This window comes from Larus michahellis, chromosome 5 (assembly GCF_964199755.1).
Source record: "Larus michahellis chromosome 5, bLarMic1.1, whole genome shotgun sequence".
NCBI classification, from domain to species: domain Eukaryota; kingdom Metazoa; phylum Chordata; class Aves; order Charadriiformes; family Laridae; genus Larus; species Larus michahellis.
In genome coordinates this window covers 45,983,976-46,002,093 of record NC_133900.1, presented here as the reverse complement: position 1 = coordinate 46,002,093, position 18,118 = coordinate 45,983,976, and the positions used below count along the sequence as shown (strand labels likewise).

General features: G+C 62.9%; 1 protein-coding gene across 2 annotated transcripts; it reads left to right on the top strand.

The window, feature by feature from the left end:
* The first annotated feature begins 695 nt into the window (after positions 1-695).
* Positions 696-17,406, top strand: HSPA12B (heat shock protein family A (Hsp70) member 12B). Of its 2 annotated transcripts, none has more exons than XM_074587110.1 (13): positions 696-932; positions 3,913-3,974; positions 7,076-7,176; positions 8,488-8,612; positions 9,046-9,232; positions 9,715-9,819; positions 9,989-10,105; positions 10,858-11,029; positions 13,112-13,198; positions 13,799-13,903; positions 15,235-15,493; positions 15,696-15,799; positions 15,985-17,406. In XM_074587110.1, the coding sequence occupies exons 2-13, from the start codon at positions 3,932-3,934 to the stop codon at positions 16,626-16,628; spliced, it is 2,049 nt and encodes a 682-aa protein (XP_074443211.1). In that variant the 5' UTR covers positions 696-932; positions 3,913-3,931; the 3' UTR covers positions 16,629-17,406. The 2 variants fall into 2 exon arrangements, with proteins under 2 accessions (XP_074443211.1, XP_074443209.1); XM_074587108.1 differs by having other exon boundaries at positions 799-932; positions 3,913-3,992; positions 15,985-17,140.
* Positions 17,407-18,118: the final 712 nt, after the last annotated feature.

Sequence of the window (18,118 nt, the reverse complement as noted above, 5' to 3'; positions counted from 1 at the left end):
TGATCCAAATAATCTCAACGATCCCGACGATCTGCCTGTGCTCATGAGTCTTCCATGGATGGTTTCTTCTTTGGCATGGAGAACCTCTGGGAGCCGCAGGATGGAGCCCTCTCCTGCCTCCTGCTCTCGGGACACCCCAGCACTGCTTCCCCAGCACAGCCCGAGCCAGGAGCCCCGTCTGGAGAGCAGCATGGCTCGGGGGGGCTGCGGGGCTGGGAGAAACAGGGCTCTGAAGTCAGGAGGTGGCTGGATGTCTGGACAGACGGACAGACAGATGGGCAGAGAGCCAGCAGTAGGCGAAGGCGGGTGCAGAGAGCCATGGGGCTATATCTGATGTGTCAGCCAGGATGAAGAGAGTGACAAAAACTGGGAGAGAAACACGTGTGGGGACGGGAAAAAAGGCAAATTAATGGTGTGAGAGCACTGGCAGAGGTGGAGGATTGTCGGTGTCTCCCCCCTCTCTCTCCAGCATCCCCGTCCCTGGCTGTTTTGGGAGCCTCGTCCCCCCTGGGGGTCCGTCCCCCCTCGGCAGCCTGTGGTCCCCCGGCTCGGGGAGGCTGCGGCAAGCCCAGGGCCGAGCGGAGAGTTTAGGTTTCATTCCCGGCGGCTCTGGCCCTGCCTCCTCCTCCCGCTCCCACATCTGCAGCTGGAATTGCAATTTGAGGCGCTGGCTGGGCTGGGCGCCGGCCGGGAGTGGGAGTGGGAGGAAGGCGCTCGGGGAAGCCAGAGGAAGCCGGAGAGCGGGGGGCTGCGCGGCGGGGCCGACTGCGCGGGCAGCCCGGGGACAGAGCCGCAGGGCATCGCCGGCAGCTGCGGGCAGGAGGGCATCACCAGTGGCGGCGGGAGCCAGCACCCGGCTGGCACGGCTGGAGCGAGAAGGTGGTGGCTGGACTGAGGGGTGCCCAACCTGTCCCCCCCCCGCCACCCCAAAGGTAAGCCGCTGTGGGACTTCATGGGAGCTGGGGACCAGCAGAGGCACCACCCCAGGTGTGGGGACAAGCAGGGACCCAGCATCGCCTGACTTTGCCCTTGGCCAGGGCGGGGGTGTCACCACCCCGGGCGGCTGAGAGCGAGCACGCTGGCACTGGGGGGGTGAGGGGTGTCAGGATGCCGGGGGGCTCTCCCCAGCGAGGATGCAGGCTGCGGGCACGAGTAGGAGCGGGGATCACTGCGTTGAGCCCCTCCTGAAGTTTAATGGCCCCCATTCCCTGTGCACCTCGTCCTGGGGGGATACAGCTGTGACTGTTGGGGATACCACCGCGAACCACAGGGATAGTGCCATGACATGCCGGCACCGTGCAGGGGCAAGTGTTGCGGCAGCCCGTGTTGGGGCAAGCTTTTGGAATATCCCACCAGCTCCTGTCTCCCAGCCATGGCCAAGCGATGGCAGCGGGAAGGGGACATCTCCCACAAACAGCCATGGAAACCCGACAGCTTTTCCCAGAGGATTCGGGGGCTCCCCAGCCCCGCAGATGTGCTCGTTCCCGGCACAAGCAGCTTGTGGGGACGAACGCCTCCTCCCGCTCCCTGCACATCTGGAGCCCAGCCCCACAGCTGCCCTGATCCTTCCCCCACAGCTGGGGCAGCCCGAGCCGCGGGGACACCCTGCCTGGCCAAGCCAGTGTCCCCATGTCACGCTCGGTGAGGCCGTGCCGGGGCCCCAGTGCCCTGCCTATCCGCCTGCCCGCCTCGGCTGCCCCGAAGCCCTCCCAAACTTGTTTCCTTTCCCCATTTCCGTGAGCCCCTGCAGAGGCGGAAATGGTGGAAAATACTCAAAAAAGCTGCTTCTGCACAAGTTCCTGGAGTGAGCACTGGGAGCCACCGGGACCCTCTGCCCGGGAACGCGGCACGGCAGGGACCCCCGGAGCCAGGGGCTTCCACCCGTGTCCCTGGGAGGGGCCGTGGGTACAAGGCAGCTTCACGTGCAGGCTGAGCAGTTCCTGCCTGGGATCCGCATGGGGATGGCATTGGAGGACACAAGGGCTCAACGCAGGCACGTGTATGGGAAGGGGGGGATCCACTTGCACCCACCAGCCAGGGTTGCGCGGGTGCTGGGCTCACTGGGTACCCAAAAGCCTCGCCAGCGCCCATCCAGCATGGGGTGCAGAGGCCATGTCTCCAGCGCCGCATGAGGAGAGGCACGGTTGGACGAAATGCCTCGGGGGGCTGGAGGACACCCCAGACCCTTGGTGTGTTGCCGCCAGCTGCCAGGGTGGGCAGAGCCCACTCACCTTCCTCGCCAGGACCCCAGCCAGGGGCTTGGCATTTCAGGGACAAAGGCAGCCGTCAGCCAGCCCCTCTGGTGAGATGTGCTGTCAGAGTTTGGTTTGCGGAGATGGAGGGATTTCAGCCACCCGGAGCTTGAGGGTCTGCACAAGCTCCGGACCAACCGCCTGGATCATCCCACAGCCACGGAGGAGCAGGGAACAAAACCATTTAGTCACCAAAACTCAACGTCTTGTTTCTCCTTCCTGCTTGGGCTGACAGCTCTGTGCATCAGTGGGATGCTGGTGGCTCAGACCCCAGGGACAGGGATGCGGAGGAACGCCCCTGCACAGCCCCCATCAGGCTGGGCTCTGGGGTGACAGGCTTGAGGTTACCCCCCACCTGTCCCCAGTGCAGCACGAGGGGTGTCCGACCTGCAGCCGGGACAAACAGACACCAAAAATGCAAGCTAAGCCCCACGCAGAACTTCTGCCAGAGGAGACACAGATTCCCAGCGGCGGAGGGGGCGATCCCATGAGCACATCCTTGCAGGGCACTTTCACAGCCTCATGGAAAGTCCAGTTTTGGTGGAGAAGACCCTCCAACAGCCTCAGCCTGCCAGATATCACCCCCATAACCTTCCCGGGACCACCAGCACCACACTCCCCACTGCGGTTTGATCCGCAGCTTGCATTAGCTTCAGCTCATCCTCACTCAGCCCCTCACCGCCCACGCTGTCGGGGTGGCCAGAGCAGAATCCGCCCCCCACACCTCCCCCCGGCTCGATGGAAAGGCTCACCACCTGCCATTTTTAGCACAAGGGTTTTTCTCAGGAGGCTGCCGAGAGCAGGATCTGGCCGCCGGGCCGGCAGCGTGTGGGTGGGTTTGGCTTGGAGCAAAGCCTCTCCCCGATGAGCTAAGCCTTGTCCCGAGCCCGCAGCTCCCCAGGATGAAAGCGGTCGGTGCGGGGCAGGCAGCCTCGGAGGCCATGGGATGCTCTCACGTCAGGCGGAGAGCCAGGAGCCGGATTATTAGCTGGGGAAGCAGTTTTAGGGCTGGTCAACGCTGGGTCACAGCCCCTAGGACAGGCAGGGATGCCTTCGGCCGTTCCTGCTCCTACCAGCGCGGCCACCATGCTGCGGGGAGCCTGGCCCTGGGCAGTGACCGCTTCGGTTAAGAAAATAACTTTAAAGAATGGCCTGCCCTCAGTTTCTTTCTTTGATCAAGCCCAAAAATCTGCAGCGTGGACCCCACGCTGGTGGAAGGGCGTTTTGCACACATCTGTATCACGCACATCTGTCTGACCTTAATGAAAAGAACCCAGTTTCCCCCCTCCCATAGAGGCTGGGCCGATGCCTGGCCAGTGCCGATCGCATGGGCACTGAACCAGGACAGGCAGGGCGTTCCAGACTGAGCCCCCACCCCTCTGCATCCTATTGCAACCTGAGGCCCCGGGCTTTGGGGTCTCCCACCTGCAGCCCCTGCTCCTGAGAGGTCCCGGGAGATGCCGGGTCACAGCCATCCCTGTCCCTGCCGGGTCTTTGAGGAGGGCTTGAGCCTGGGAACGTGCAGTAACACTCAGGGGGGTGAGGGGACCGTGGGGACACCTCAATCCATGGCATGCTGTGCACCCCACTGCCAAAGGGGCAGGCAGCGTCTCCGGGCACGCAGACGCTCATCCCATCGTTCCTTCTCCTTCCCTTGCAGGCAGGAAGGCGAGGCCGCCATGGCGATGCTCCTGGAGCCCGGGATGCAGAGTCTCCGGATGGGTAAGGCTGCTCCCCAGGGTGAGTGCCCAGCAGGGATGGCAGTGGGTGGCGGGGGGGGTCCCCTGTCCCCCCCCATCTCCCCACCGGCAGGGACGATCTCTCTGCAAGCGGGGCGCTGTGGGCCCCTCTCCCTTCGTCGCCCCGCGCACTCCGGTGTCCCCCCACCAATCGCCCAGCCGCCCGTCCCCTCCGCCATCACCCTCCCGTCTGCGTCCTGGAGGAGCCCCCCGCGCTGCTCCTGCGCCGGGGTAACCAGAACCAGCTGCAGCGGCAGCGAGGAAACCTGACCCTGCGAATACAAGCCAGGGAGCATCCCCAGCAAAGAGGCGATTGCAAGAATTAACCCCCTGCAGGGTCCGTCCCCCCCCACATCACTGGGAGCCCGGTGCCCACACGCCGGTAGGTGCCAGCTCCAGCTCCGGACCCACAGGAAAGATGCTTCATGTGCATGGACCAGGGCTGGGTCTCCGGAGCCCCAGGCTCAAAGCCCAGCCGAGCTGCCGGCTCCCTGCCCAGCCCGGGGGATGCTTTTCCCCCCATGGTGGGGGGACACTGGCCTCCCCCCGCTGCAGGGCTCTGCCAGCACACGGAGATGCCCGGAGGGACGTTCCTGTTTGTCCGGGATCAAATATTCATGGCACAGACACGGGATACAGCGAAAGGCACTTTCGGAGCAGGTGTGAAGGGACCGGAGCTATGTCACGGCGGGGAACGGCCGAGCCACCGGCACAGGTCCCAGGGGCACATGGCATAGCACTGTCCCCAACACTGCAGCACCACGGCACCGAGCCCGGGGCAGGTGTTGTGCCAGTGGCTTGGCTTTCAGCCAGCCAAGGAGATGGATCAGCCGGGACCCTCACTGCCATGATGGGGGATGCCTGCACAGCCAAGCCCAACCCCCAGTCCCATGGCTACTGGTGTTGGGGGGTCCCAGAGCACCCCCGCTGCAGGCTCTCAGGCTGCCGAGCTGCCCGAAGGATTTAGGGAGCTGCCCCTTGGGCATCCTAGTGCAAACTGGTCACAGTGGGAGCCAGGGTGGATTCGCCTGGACACAGACACCAGCTGCCGGCACTCTCTGGCAGAGGAGAGCTGGAGTTTTGCACTTCCCTGAGGAAAGACCAAAGAGCCTCCTCCAGCCCCAAACCTCTCCGGAGTCCAGCTGGGAGCGGGTGCTGCTTGTCCCTGCTCCCATGGGTCCAGATCCTGGCAGGTCCCTGCACGGAGCTGCCTGGCCGGGGAGACAAGCCCAAAGCGTGGGTCTCAGCAGAGCCTGTGGGGTGGACAGTCCCTCGGCCTCCCCAGTGTCACCACTGGGACCTCACGTCCCATTCCCAGCATGGCCATACCCCGACCAGAGCCAAGGCCAGCCAAGCCCCTTGGGAAAGGTGGCCCCGCTCCATGAGCTGCACCAGCCCCTTCCCGGCTGCCCCCCACCAGCAGCTGGAGCCCGTCCATCAGCTCATGCTTTTGCAGGGTGGATGATTAATCCCCTCTGCTAATTGGAGCCATGTGGCAAGAGCAGCGCAGGCAGCAGGCAGCCCCCGCCGTGGGCGTGCGGGAAGGCCACGGTGCTCACCCCGTCCCGGCACTGGCTGGGCTGGGGGCCAGGCATCCCACCAGGGCTTCTCCAGCGGCCCCAGCCTGGGCTGACAGACCAGGATTAACGGGGGATCCCTGGGACGAGGCTTCTGCTGCTGGTGGGGGGTTCACCTGAGGAGATGCAGAGCTGGCTGGCATCTCGAGGAGGAGGAAGAGGAGGAGGAGGGAAGCCCCACTGGATCAAGCGCCGCAGACCAAGTCCCTGTGTCTCGCTGCAGTACAAGATGGCGTGATCCTCCCTGAGCTCTCCACACAGCTAAACCTCAACGTCTCGGAGTTACCACAGGCTCACACAGGAGTTACCAGATCCCCACCAAACTGGGTTGCTCTGTGGCGTGGCCACCGGTCTGAGCCAGGCACACCTCCCCTCACCGAGGGCTGAGAAGCTGGGTCTCCACGTTCCTCTGCCTCAGTAGCTCACCAGCATCTCTTTGCCAAGTTTCCCCCCACCCTGTTCCTGCTGGATACAAGCGTTTCAGCTGCTTGCCCGGAGCAGGCTCTGGCATCCTTTGCAGTCGCCCCTGCCGGCCATTGCCAAGCTGAACTAGCATGTATTTATGTGACGATGGCTGTCTTGATTTAAAAATAGGCAGCTCTGGAGAACCACGATGTCCCTTACTGCTGCAAACGCGTCATGGGTTTTCAGTCCTGACTCTTCTGCCATCAGCTGCAAGGAATTAGACCTGGCTGCTCCTTGCCAGTCGAAGACCACTGCACTTCCACTTCTCTGGTCCCCTTCAGATGTGCAAGGCAGGATCCACCCCACCTCGGTTTGCTCATCTACAGGGGAAGTGTCTCCGTCTGCAGCTGCCCCCGAGGAGTTTCTGTAGAGTCAATGGGGAGACACTGGGCTGGCAGGCTCACCTGACTTATTTTAGATACTTGCTTCAGAACGAGACTACTCTTCCTCTGTGTGCAAGATCCTCTCCAGTGATGGAGAAGACACTGAGGCTGTGTCTCATTACCAAAGCCTGCCCACACCAGTGAGCTGAACCCCTCCCTGAAACACCATAACCAACTAACCTTGACCCATCTTCTTGCTGAGCAAGAGCTGACGTCCCCCAACCCCACAGGAGAAGGTCCCTCAGTCCTGCAGCTCTTCTCTGGCCACTGTCCCCATCCTCTGCATGGGTGTGAGCCCCATACCCAGAGGAAGGGATCCCTGTGAGCTCACCAGTGCTATCACCAGGTGCAACCGGTTCCTGCCCCTCCTTATGACACCTCTGAGGGATTCCTCACTTGCTAGTTCAATCCATGCTGATTAGATCCTTCCTTACACGGGGCTGAAAAAAGTGTGGGAAGCCTCCAGAGCCCAGAAATGGCCTGTGCAGAGGCCACCAGGAGCAGCCCCTGCAGCAACTCTGACCCCTCTGTGGCCAAACCCACGTCCCCACTGGCTGCGTCTTCATCGGGAAGTCAAGTGTTGCCCTCGCCTGGGGGAAGGGTCTTCAGGAGGGGCTGGGGCCTGTTCCCATCCCAGCCTCACCCTGCTGTGTCCCCAGGTGCCAATGGCGAGCGGTGCCCCACGCCGTCCCCTCCCGGCTCCCCGGGGACGCCCCACGACAGCTGCAGCATCGCCCCACTGACGCCCTCCCAGTCGCCGGTAAGGCCGTTGTGGGGTCCCCTGGGTCTGATGGGGTCTGTCTCCCAATTGTCCGCTCTGATCCTTCCAGCGGTCGCCCCCCGCTGCCTCCCCTCCTGGTCCGGTTGCCATCCCCACCGCGCACCCCGCTATCAGCCGAAGGATGGGTCAGTCTATCAGCAGGGCTCAAATCCCCCCCTTAACTGTGGGATTTACGGGACGGAGGTTTTTCCCAGCGCAGGAGGCAGGAGAGGAGCCGGAGGAAACACCAGCATAAGTTTAACCCTTCGCAAAAGCTCCTGGTCTCCGCTTGCTCCTACCTGGACATCCCAGGGGGCTGCCGGGTGCGGGAGGTCACAGCCGGGGAGTGTGCCGGAGCTGGTTCCTCCCCGGCGCTCGCCGTCCTTGCAGCTCCTCGAACATGCACATTTATTTCTGAGACAACCACCTCACCCATGCTAATCCCCCGCTTTTTTTTTTCGCGGCTAGATAATGGCTGCACTTATCAAACCTGGATACGTTTAAAAGTTAATGAGGGCTTTTAGCTTTCCCTGTCTGCCCGGGGGGCTGGGGGGGCTGCGGCAGGCAAGGGGGGCAGCGCGGGGCAGCGACAGGGGCACACTGAGCGTTAGCAGCGTCTTCGCGGCTCCTTCGGCGCTGCCGCTCCCCACCGCGTCTGTGTGCCGCCATGGAAGCTGGATAGGAGGTGGGAGGCAGGAATCCGAAGGCCGGACCAGAAAAGCATCAGCTGTAGGAGGCAGCAGCAGGAAGCCCTTAAAGCACTCGGGATGGGAAGGTTTTTGCTTGGGTCACCCACGGGGACACCCGGGATGAGGTTCCTTGGACCGAGAGCGGGAGCAGGGAATGTTTTGGGGAATCTCAGCTAAAATCTGGCAGGGTTCGAGTGTGGAGGGCTCAGCACCACCCCGACCCAGGAAGAAACGGAGACGCTGCCCCAGGCAGGTCTCGTGGGCAGAGGCTGCAGGCATCCATCCCTCTCCGGGGCTGCCCAAATCCCCTTGTCCCATGAGCCTGTCTTTGGGAACTGCAACAGGGATCCCCCAGAGCCTGACACAGGCCGTCCCTCTTCTCGGTGTCTCAGAGCTGTGTCAGAGGAGGAATTGCCCCATGTTGTCGGCATCACTGCAGAGGAAACCCCAGCACCACCGTGTCTCTTGCCCAGGCAGAAATCACAGTCCCCGTGGGCCCGATCCAGGAAAAATTAACCCCATCACAGTCTTTTTTTTACCCCTTTTCTGGAAGCAGCCAGCCCTGCTTCGATGCTTGCCCTCAGGACAGAGCCCGTCCCTAACAGCTGCCCTTGTGTTCCAGAGGAGCGAGGCTCGCTCGCAGCAAACCGCCTCCTTCGCTGTGGTGGTGGCCATCGACTTCGGCACCACGTCCAGTGGCTACGCCTTCAGCTTCTCCAGCGACCCGGAGGCCATCCACATGATGAGGTGAGGAGCAGCCAGAGGTCTGAGAGCTGCTCCCAGGGCTGTTAAAGGACTTTTTGCCCAAAGGGGCTGGAATTCAGTGTGCTGGGAGGGAGGGACGGAGCTGGGCTGAGCAACGAACATCCACACCATCATGGCTGAGGGATGCTGCCTGGGAGCAACTGGTGGAAGGAGCCCATGGAATAGGTCTTCCACTGAGCGGGAGGATGGGATGAGAGCACCGCTTCATTAGCACTCTGTTATAATGACCTGCGTGGGTGCAGAGGAGCCCTGGAGGGGTTGCACAGGGAGTAAAGCCTTCCCAGGAACATTGGTCGCTTCATTGGTCCCACCTCTTTAAGGTGCTTGAGGTTGTGCCCACATAGATAAATGAAATGGGGCAGGACCCGTTCTCTGGCCTTGAGGTTCACAGCCTGCTGCCGGCTCCTGTTTGCAGGAAATGGGAAGGAGGTGACCCGGGGGTGGCCAACCAGAAGACCCCCACCAGCCTCCTGCTGACGCCGGAGGGCGTCTTCCACAGCTTCGGCTACACCGCCCGGGACTACTACCACGACCTGGACCCCGAGGAAGCCCGCGACTGGCTCTACTTCGAGAAGTTTAAGATGAAGATTCACAGCACCAGCGTAAGTCCCTGCTCCCATCCCAACCTCCCCAGGGGGAGTGGGCCATGGGGACCCTGGCTGGGCTGGAGGTGAGCTGAGCTGGCCCCAGGGATTTATCCCGCTTTGCAGGACGCAAAGAGAGGGGTTCACCAGGGGGAGCAGAAACCCGGGAGGGCCGGAGAGGGGCTACAAGCAAAACCTCTGATCACCGGCATCCTGACCAAGCGCGCCCAGCTCCCTGTTTGCTTTACACGTTCTTCACACATAGCGACGTTTCAGCCCTTTGCAGGGGGGTGAATTTTTGGTTCCCTCCACCCAAGCTGCTTCGGGGCAGGTGGATGCAGCTGCAGAGCGTGTCTTCGAGTGCCCGTGCCCCAGCCGGTCCCTTTGGCATGGGGGGACAAGCACCCTGCCCGAGGCTTGCCCATGGAGCCGGGATGGGATGCCGACCACGTCCCAGCACCCTGTGTGATCTGTTTGCTCTTAACTGCTCTTCCTGGCAGGACCTCACCATGCAAACTGAACTAGAAGCTGTCAATGGGAAGAAAATGCAAGCGCTGGAGGTGTTTGCCCACGCGCTCCGCTTCTTCAAGCAGCACGCCGTGCAGGTAAGGGCACCCCGGCACCCGAGCCAGCTCTCCCTGCACCATCACACAGCCCTCCTCTCCCTCCCCAAGTCATACACGTCGTCCTCTCCATGTGTTGCTTCCTGGCCCTTCACCGAGAGCCTTGATGCTCCAGCCGGGGGGGGGTCACCTGCTGCTTCTTGCCCATCAGGAGCTGAAGGACCAGTGCCCATCCCTGCCCGAGAGAGATGCCATCCGCTGGGTGATCACTGTGCCCGCCATCTGGAAGCAACCGGCCAAGCAGTTCATGCGGGAGGCTGCCTACAAGGTGAGGCGGCTCCCAGGGTGACTGTTGTCACCCTCGCAGGAGGGTCTCCGGGGGGGACCTCCTTCCCCCCCTCTCCCTGTGGGTGCTGCCCGCATAATGAAGGGTGTCTAGCTTGTGCTTGTAGCCCAAGGAATAGAATCACAGAATGGTTCGGGTTGGAAGGGACCTTAAAGATCATCTAGTTCCAACCCTGCTGTCATGGGCAGGGACACCTCCCACTAGACCAGGCTGCTCAAAGTCCCATCCAGCCTGGCCTTGAACACCTCCAGGGATGGGGCATCCACAGCTTCTCTGGGCAACCTGTTCCAGTGCCTCACCACCCTCTTAGTAGAGAATTTCTTCCTAATATCCAATCTAAATTAATAGGAGCTGGCCTCTGGCCGTTGGGTGTGGGTTGGCTTTGAAACCCAGTGTTGGTGGGGTGGGAGGATTTCAGAGCTGGGTGTGCAGCAAGGGGGAGGCTGGGGATGGGGACAAGTGCTCCCCCAGGGATGGGGGGTGCCCCTTGGGCTCTTGGTGCCACCGCTGGGTCCCTGGGATGGGCAGGAGCTAACCCACCCCTACAGCACGGGTGATGCACCGCCATAATACGAAGGACGGCTGTGCAATACATAGTGGCTATACAGGCAAAAGCGATGCACAAAGGTTGGGGATGGAAAGCCCTGACAGAGCACAGCCCTGAGGCTGCGGCATGCAGGGACACCCCGGTACACTGTCACCTTCTCTGCCTTGACTCCCCATCCTCCCCGCAGGCCGGTCTGGTGTCCCCGGAGAACCCGGAGCAGCTGCTGATCGCGCTGGAGCCCGAAGCCGCCTCCATTTATTGCAGGAAGCTTCGCCTCCACCAACTGATCGACCTGAGCTGCAAACCCCCGGCCAACGGGCTGGCACCGGACCACTCCATCGACTCCAGCTTTCGGCAGGGTGAGCGGCCGCAGGGGATGGGGAGCTGCCGGACGGGTCCTGGCAGGGTGGGAGACTGGGATCGCAGGAGATGGAGCAGGCAGGGATCCAGCCCCGCATGCCAGGTCTTGAGAGTCCGTCAGCAGCCCTGGGGCACAGCTCAGCCCGGGCTGCAGCAGTGGGGTCCATGGGGCGAGCACTCGGAGTGCATCCGTCCCGGTGCTCTCAACACCCCCATGCCAAGCTCCAGCTCCTGCCCAGGGAGCGGAGGGGCTCTGGCAGCAGCCCCTGCCCAGGGGATACCATTCTCATGGGGACGGGCATCCCGGTGGGTCGCCACCAGCCCTGGCAGGGAGCTGGTTTGAATTATGGTCCCAGCATGTGCCTCTCCTTTGGCTTTTGGGATGGGGCAAAACCACCACAGCTGGTAAAAGAGCAATTAGTGCGGGGGCTATTACTGGGGAGCTGCTGCTGCTTCCCAGGCTGGCTCTGCCTGCAGCCCTCCTGGCGCCCACGAGCAGGGGGTACACGGGCAGCCCCCCCAGCGCTCTCCGTTCTGGGTGTTTCTCCACAGAGACCCCCCCATGCTCCCCTCCTGGGTCCGGCACAGGCACCTCGTCCCCTTCCGCCATGGCCCCTTGCTGAGGGGCTCTCTCCCTCCTTGTCCTCCTCTGCTCCCGGTTCTTTTTCACTTTCCCATTTCCTTCCCTATAATTTTCCCTTCTCTGATACTTTAGCAAACGAGACCGGCTCTGGCAGAAGCCATTTGGGTTTCTGCGCAGCACTGGTGTGTGTGGGGGCGAGTCCTCAGAGGGTGCCAGCGGCCATAAAGTGAGCGCAGCGATCCTGCATCCCCCATGCGAGGACAGGGCAGGGCTGGTTCCACCCCCACAGGGACCCCCAGCCCACAGGACCTTCTAGTGGCGGGGGAAACTGAGGCAGAGATGAGTGGGGCACCGTGCCAAGGGAGTGAGGGGGAGACAGTGGCTGCTCCCAGCTCTGACAGCCCTGGGGAACCCTGTTCCCCCCTTTTTCCCCTCGTTCCCCCCTTCCCCAAGCCCACAGGGCCAGGAAGCATGCAAGCTGTGTGTCCCCCATGGCCTCAGCCCCTTTCATCTGCCAAACCCACCCTTGACATCTGCCCGCACCACCCCAGGTCCCCGGGCCGCCTCTCCACTTCCCTCTCCCTGTGTTTTCAGCTGGAGCCATTTCTGCTGGCTCAGCCGGAGCCTTCCTGGATTCCTCCCAGCAGCTCCGCTTGGCCTCAGCCACCCCAGCTCCTCGCCTCCCCTTTCCTCCAGCCCGGCCCCTCCGTATGGGCTGAGCCCTCGGGCTTCCCGGTCCCACACCAGCTTCCCCAGTCGATGCCATAACCATAATCCCGGGACAGGGAGAGGATCCACCCGCTGCTCCGGGGTCAGCTGAGACCCTCCGCGGAGCTGCCTGCGGGGATACTCCCCCCGCACATGGGAGCCCGAGCATCCCCTTCGCTCCAGCTGCAGAGACGGGGCTTTACTGGGACAGAGCTGGTTTACCAAGCCCTGGTGCTGGGACGCACTGGTGTCCGCAGCCCTTGTCTTGTGTTTGGTAGCATCCAGATTTATGGAGGGGCTTGGGCTGCATCCTGGGGCTAAAGCTAATGAAATTAATCTGCTGCATCCATCTCAGCGTGCCAAAAATAGGCCGGGATAACCCCACCTTCTCCAAACAGCTCCCTGCCCTTCCGGGCTGCTTTGATGTCCCCTGCCCCAGGACGGGGGGAGCAAAGGAAACCCCACCCGGGCTGGGGAGAACAGGGGAAGAGGCGCCATCGCCCAGGGGCACCTCTGAGCCCAGGGTACTGCGGGCTGGACGCGATGAGTTGGGATCCCGTGGGATCCTGCAGGATCCCGGGCAGAGCAGCAGAATGGCTGAACCAGCTTCTCCACGATGGAGCTGGGGCCGTGTCAGGTGTCCCAGCTGGAGGGGAGCGGGCAACCAGTGCTCCCAGTGCAGCCCCAGTGGCCCCCCACAGCATTCCCCACCTACCAGAGGGGATCCCAGGGGTGCTCCTGGCCCCGGTGCCCCCCAGCCTGACGCCGGCCCCTCTGTTTTGTCCCGCAGCCCGAGAGCAGCTCCGGCGGTCCCGCCACAGCCGCACCTTCCTGGTGGAGTCAGGAGTTGGGGAGCTCTGGTCAGAGATGCAGGCAGGTAGGAAGGGTGACAGGCAGTGCCCTCCCGCCGCGGTAGACCCCAGCCCCACAGGGAGGATTCACTGGGGATGGGGGGCAAGCAGGAGTCCCCACTGGTGCTGCCTGGCCCCTGGGGTCACCCTGGGCAAGGAGACGGGGGGCTGGATGTCCCCTCCAGAGCAGAGAGCCCCAGAGAACCCAAGCGTGGCCCTGCCGGCACCAGGGGAGAGTCTTGCCGTGGGGGTGACACGGCTCTGGTCTGTCACTTGGTCTTGAACACCCCAGAGGATACCAGTGAGGGCAGGGTCTGTCTGCCACCTTCCCATCCCATCATCTGGTTTGTTCCATGCAATCACCACCACATCCCCTTCCCGCCCCCCAAAACTTCTTCAGCTGTTTTTCTGGGTGTGGAAAAAAATGAACCCAACCCCCCCCGTATTTTTGTTAAAGCTGCATTTTCCCCCAGGGAACGCGCTGCCCAGGTCCCCGTCCCAGCAGCTGCTCGGAGCCCACACGATGGGTCTCCCCAGGGGGTCAACCCCGCTGGGGGGCTGGGGGACCCCCACAGCGGGTTGGGGGGGAACCGGGACCCCGACTCGGCCGCTGTCCTTGCCCACAGGTGACCGCTACATCGTGGCGGACTGCGGCGGTGGCACGGTGGACCTCACCGTGCACCAGATCGAGAAGCCACAGGGGACACTGAAGGAGCTGTACAAAGCCTCAGGTGGGGTGGGCTGCGGCCCCCAGACCCATCCTGCCCCCCCACCTCCTCCCGCGGCGACCCACTTCTGGGCCGGGGTCCCCTCCCTGTCCCCTGCAGAGCTGTGTCTGGGACTGTGGCACCACCTGGTGTCAGCAGGGAGCAGGGCAGGGGCTGGGGGGGGACGTGGGGTGGGGGTGATGGGCTGGGGGGGGTTGGTGGGACGGGGCGGTTGTGCTGAGGCGGGGCTCAGGTGGGACGGGGGTGCTGGGTTGTGGGGTGACAGAAGGACAGGGGTGTTGGGTTGTAGGGGGACAAGGTGGGACAGGGGTGTTGGACTGGGGGCGTGCAGGTGGGACAGAGGTGCCAGTGGGACAGGAGTTTTGGGCTGGAGGGGGCTCAGGTGGGACAGGGGTGCTGGGCTGTGGGGTGACAGAGGGACGGGGTGCTGGTGGGGCAGGGGTGCTGGGCTCTGGGATGACAGAGGGACAGGAGTGCTGGGTCGGGGGGTGACAGGGTGGGACAGGAGTGCTGGGTTGGGAGGTGCCGGTGGGACAGGGATGTGGGTGGGAGAGGGTGGGCGTGCAGGGTGGTACCAGAGGTACAAGGGTGGTTGCAGCCGGGACAGGGGCAGAAGTGAGGCACCCTGGTTTGGGGACCTGAAACTCCACCGGTGTCCCTCTGTGCTGTGGATCACAGCACCCAGTGCCACCTGGCATGCAGCGAAGGCGTGGGGTGACTGAGGGCTGTGGTGTGTCCTAGTCTGTGGGACATGTCCTGGCCCATGCCCATGGGCTTCCTACTCTACTTCCTGGGGAAACGTGAAGCCCCCGGCCTCAGCCCATCCCAGGGGTGAGATGTTGGCACATGATGGTCATGCACCTTGGAGAAATGGGGGCTCGTGAGTTACAGCTGCCAGCCCGGGCTTCCCTGCAGAGCTGGGCATGGGGCTGGAAAGCCCTGGCACTGCCTGGCAGAGCCACGCCATGGAGGGAGGCACCAAGACCCCCTGAGGGACCCCTGACAAGGTCCCCTTTGTCCAGGAGACCACTGTCCTCACAGCCACAGTGCCTGCCCTCTCCCTGCTCCTGGGGCACGTTTCTATGCCCCCCTGCCAGTGCAGGACCCATCCCTGTACCCTGGTCCAGCCCTGGGCAGGGGCTTCCTGTCCACGTCCCCCCACCCTGACCCCTCTGCAGAAGAGCCACTGTGGGGCTGGGGGCCACCATCTTTCATAGAAATTGCCTCAGGCTTTCCTAGGTGATGCTGGGGGGTGTCTGGGGACATGGTGATGAGGGACATGGGGACATGTGTGCCACGGGGACGCTGCCTGACCCAGCCCCCCTGGTCCACAGGGGGTCCCTACGGGGCCGTGGGGGTGGACCTGGCCTTCGAGAAGCTGCTGTGCCACATTTTCGGGGAGGATTTCATCACCACCTTCAAGGCCAAGCGCCCCGCCGCTTGGGTGGACCTGACCATCGCCTTCGAAGCCCGCAAGCGGGCAGCGGCCCCCTCCCGCGCCAGCCCCCTCAACATCTCCCTGCCCTTCTCCTTCATCGACTTCTACCGCAAGCACCGGGGCCAGAACGTGGAGACAGCCCTCAAGAAGAGCAAGTGAGACCCTGGCGGGGGGGGGAGGCCTGGGGACCCCCTGGGGAGCTCGTGGCCCTAGAGGGACCTAAACTGGGTGGGGGAGAGGGCAAGGGCAGGTGGGGTGCTCTGCTCCTGGGTCTGCTGGGCTGGGGGATCCCCAGGGGAGGACCAAGGGGGAGACTTTGGTGAGGGGGCAGCCCCCGGACCCTCTCTCCCTCCCCAGTGTCAACTTTGTGAAGTGGTCGTCCCAAGGGATGCTGCGGATGTCCTCGGAGGCCATGAGCGAGCTCTTCCAGCCCACCATCAGCCAGATCATCAAACACATCGGTAGGTCCTGGGCCAGGAGCAGCCTGGCTGCCAGAGCCTTTGCCCCCCTGCAAGGGGGTGTCCCATCTCCCCAGGGCCCTGGCACCCTGCAGTGTCACCCTGAGCCGTGCCCACCCTCACCGGGGCAGGGGTGGATGTTCATGGGTAGCCCCCAGCCCTGCCCAACGCCCCCCCTCCCTCCCCAGACGACCTCCTGAAGAAGCCGGAGGTCCAAGGCATCAAGTTCCTCTTCCTGGTGGGGGGCTTCGCGGAGTCGGCCATGCTGCAGCGCGCCATCCAGGCGGCCTTCGGCCACACCTGCCGCGTCATCATCCCCCAAGACGTGGGGCTGACCATCCTCAAAGGGGCCGTGCTCTTCGGCCTCGACCCCACCATCGTCCGCGTCCGCCGCTCCCCCCTGACCTACGGCGTGGGGGTGCTCAACAAGTTTGTGGAGGGGAAGCACCCGCGGGAGAAGCTGCTGGTGAAGGAGGGCAAGAACTGGTGCACCGACATCTTTGAGAAGTTTGTCTCCGTGGACCAGTCCGTGGCACTGGGAGAGGTGGTCCAGCGCAGCTACTGCCCAGCCCGGCCGGGCCAGCGCAAGACCATCATCAACATCTACTGCTGTGCCACCGACGACGTGGTCTACATCACCGACCCTGGCGTGCGCAAGTGCGGCACCATCAGCCTGGAGCTGGAGGCGCTGGGCGACGCCGGCAGCCCGGCACGCGGCCGCCGGGAGATCCGCGCCAGCATGCAGTTCGGGGACACAGAGATCAAGGTCACCGCCATGGACATCCGCACCTCCAAGACGGTCCGAGCCACCATCGATTTCCTCTCCAACTGAGACCCTTCCTCCAGGGGGCTGTGTGGGGAGGGATGGGGACCTCGGGAACCTGCTGCCCACTCGGGATCCCCACCGGCACCCGCTTTGGGCTCTGGCCTCACAGGACTCCCATGGGTGCGAGGAGCTGGGAAGAGGGAACAAGCAGCTTACTGCCACCAGACCCCGCTGCACCCATGCTGGTGGCCCCCGCCCTACTCATGGGACGCCCCAAAGATGCTCCCCACCTGCTGCCGGGCAGTGCTGCACCGGGGCCCCCATCTCCCACAGAAACGGGTCGGGGTCTGAACTGTCAGAAAGGGTGACTGCACCCCCGGCATCGCTGAGCGGGACAGGGGCAGCGCTGCCCAGCCAAGCGGGGGCCGGGGGCTCAGGCTGCCCCACTCCCGAGCATGGGTAAGGCCACTGACAGAGCCCGCAGCACCCCCAGCTCCCAAGAATACCGACGCACACGCTTTCTGTAAACCCACATTTCTATTTTTTTACATATATTGCACGTCGCCCTCGCAGCTGGCATCCCCTGAGCAGCAGAGTTTGACGTGGCCAGAGCAGCCCAGCGAGGACAGGGACAGTGGCACAGGAGGAGGGGGACAGTAGCCCGCCCTCACCCTCTCCTGGACCCCTTTTAACTAGAGGTTGGGGCAGTTTGCAGCACGAAGCCCCTCACCCTATTCAGGAACCCTCTCCCCAAAGGGCCCAACCGGGTTTATCCGTGTCCACAGGGATGGGCTCCTGCAGCCCCCTGCACCCAGGGGTGAACAAATAAATGGACATGACCCCCCCCCGGGAGCCTCTGAAATAGCACAGCATTGCAGGGAAGGGCTGGCTTCATATCCCCCGGGGTGTCCCCTGCTCATCTGGGGTGTCCCCTGTCCACGTGGGGAGTGTCCAGTCCCTTCCATGCTCCTCTGTGGGTTGCAGCTGCCAGCTCCGATGCTCTGGGACACTTTAATGGAGGCGACCTGAGCTCCAGCCCCCTCTCAGCTGAAGATTATTATTTACCTCTATGGATTTTTGTACTTTAAAAAACCCCACACATACACACAGACGTGTATATATATATATATATATATTTTTATATATATATAGGCACATAAAGCCTCCTGTTGCTTTCAAAACTGAGCCACTTCTCCCAGTCCTTGTACCATGAGTCTTACCAGAAAAAAAAAAAAAAAAAAAAGAAAAAAAGGGAAAAAAAAAAAAGGAAAAACAGAAAAACGTAAGGAGACTAAGGCAATGGCTGTGACATGAGGAGGTGGATGGGCATGGCCATGGGGATGAGCACTGCCACAGGGACACTGGCACCAGTCCTGGAGCTACCGGGTACCCGGCTTCCCAGCCTCCTTCCCGCTGCTGGATCCTGCCCTGACCCACATCCCAGCTCAGCTCCAAATCCCAGGAGGCAAAATTTCACCCCGGGGTGGAGGGGGGGCTCAGCTGGGGCTCCGCCATCCCCAAATGCCAGCTCTCCCGGGGAGGATAGGGGAGAAAAG

Coding starts and splice junctions, on each gene's coding strand:
- HSPA12B (XM_074587108.1), top strand. CDS start 3,932: ATGGCGATGCTCCTGGAGCCCGGGATGCAGAGTCTCCGGATGGGTAAG. Junction 7,177..8,487: donor TGACGCCCTCCCAGTCGCCG/GTAAGGCCGTTG, acceptor CTTGTGTTCCAG/AGGAGCGAGGCTCGCTCGCA. Junction 8,613..9,045: donor GAGGCCATCCACATGATGAG/GTGAGGAGCAGC, acceptor TCCTGTTTGCAG/GAAATGGGAAGGAGGTGACC.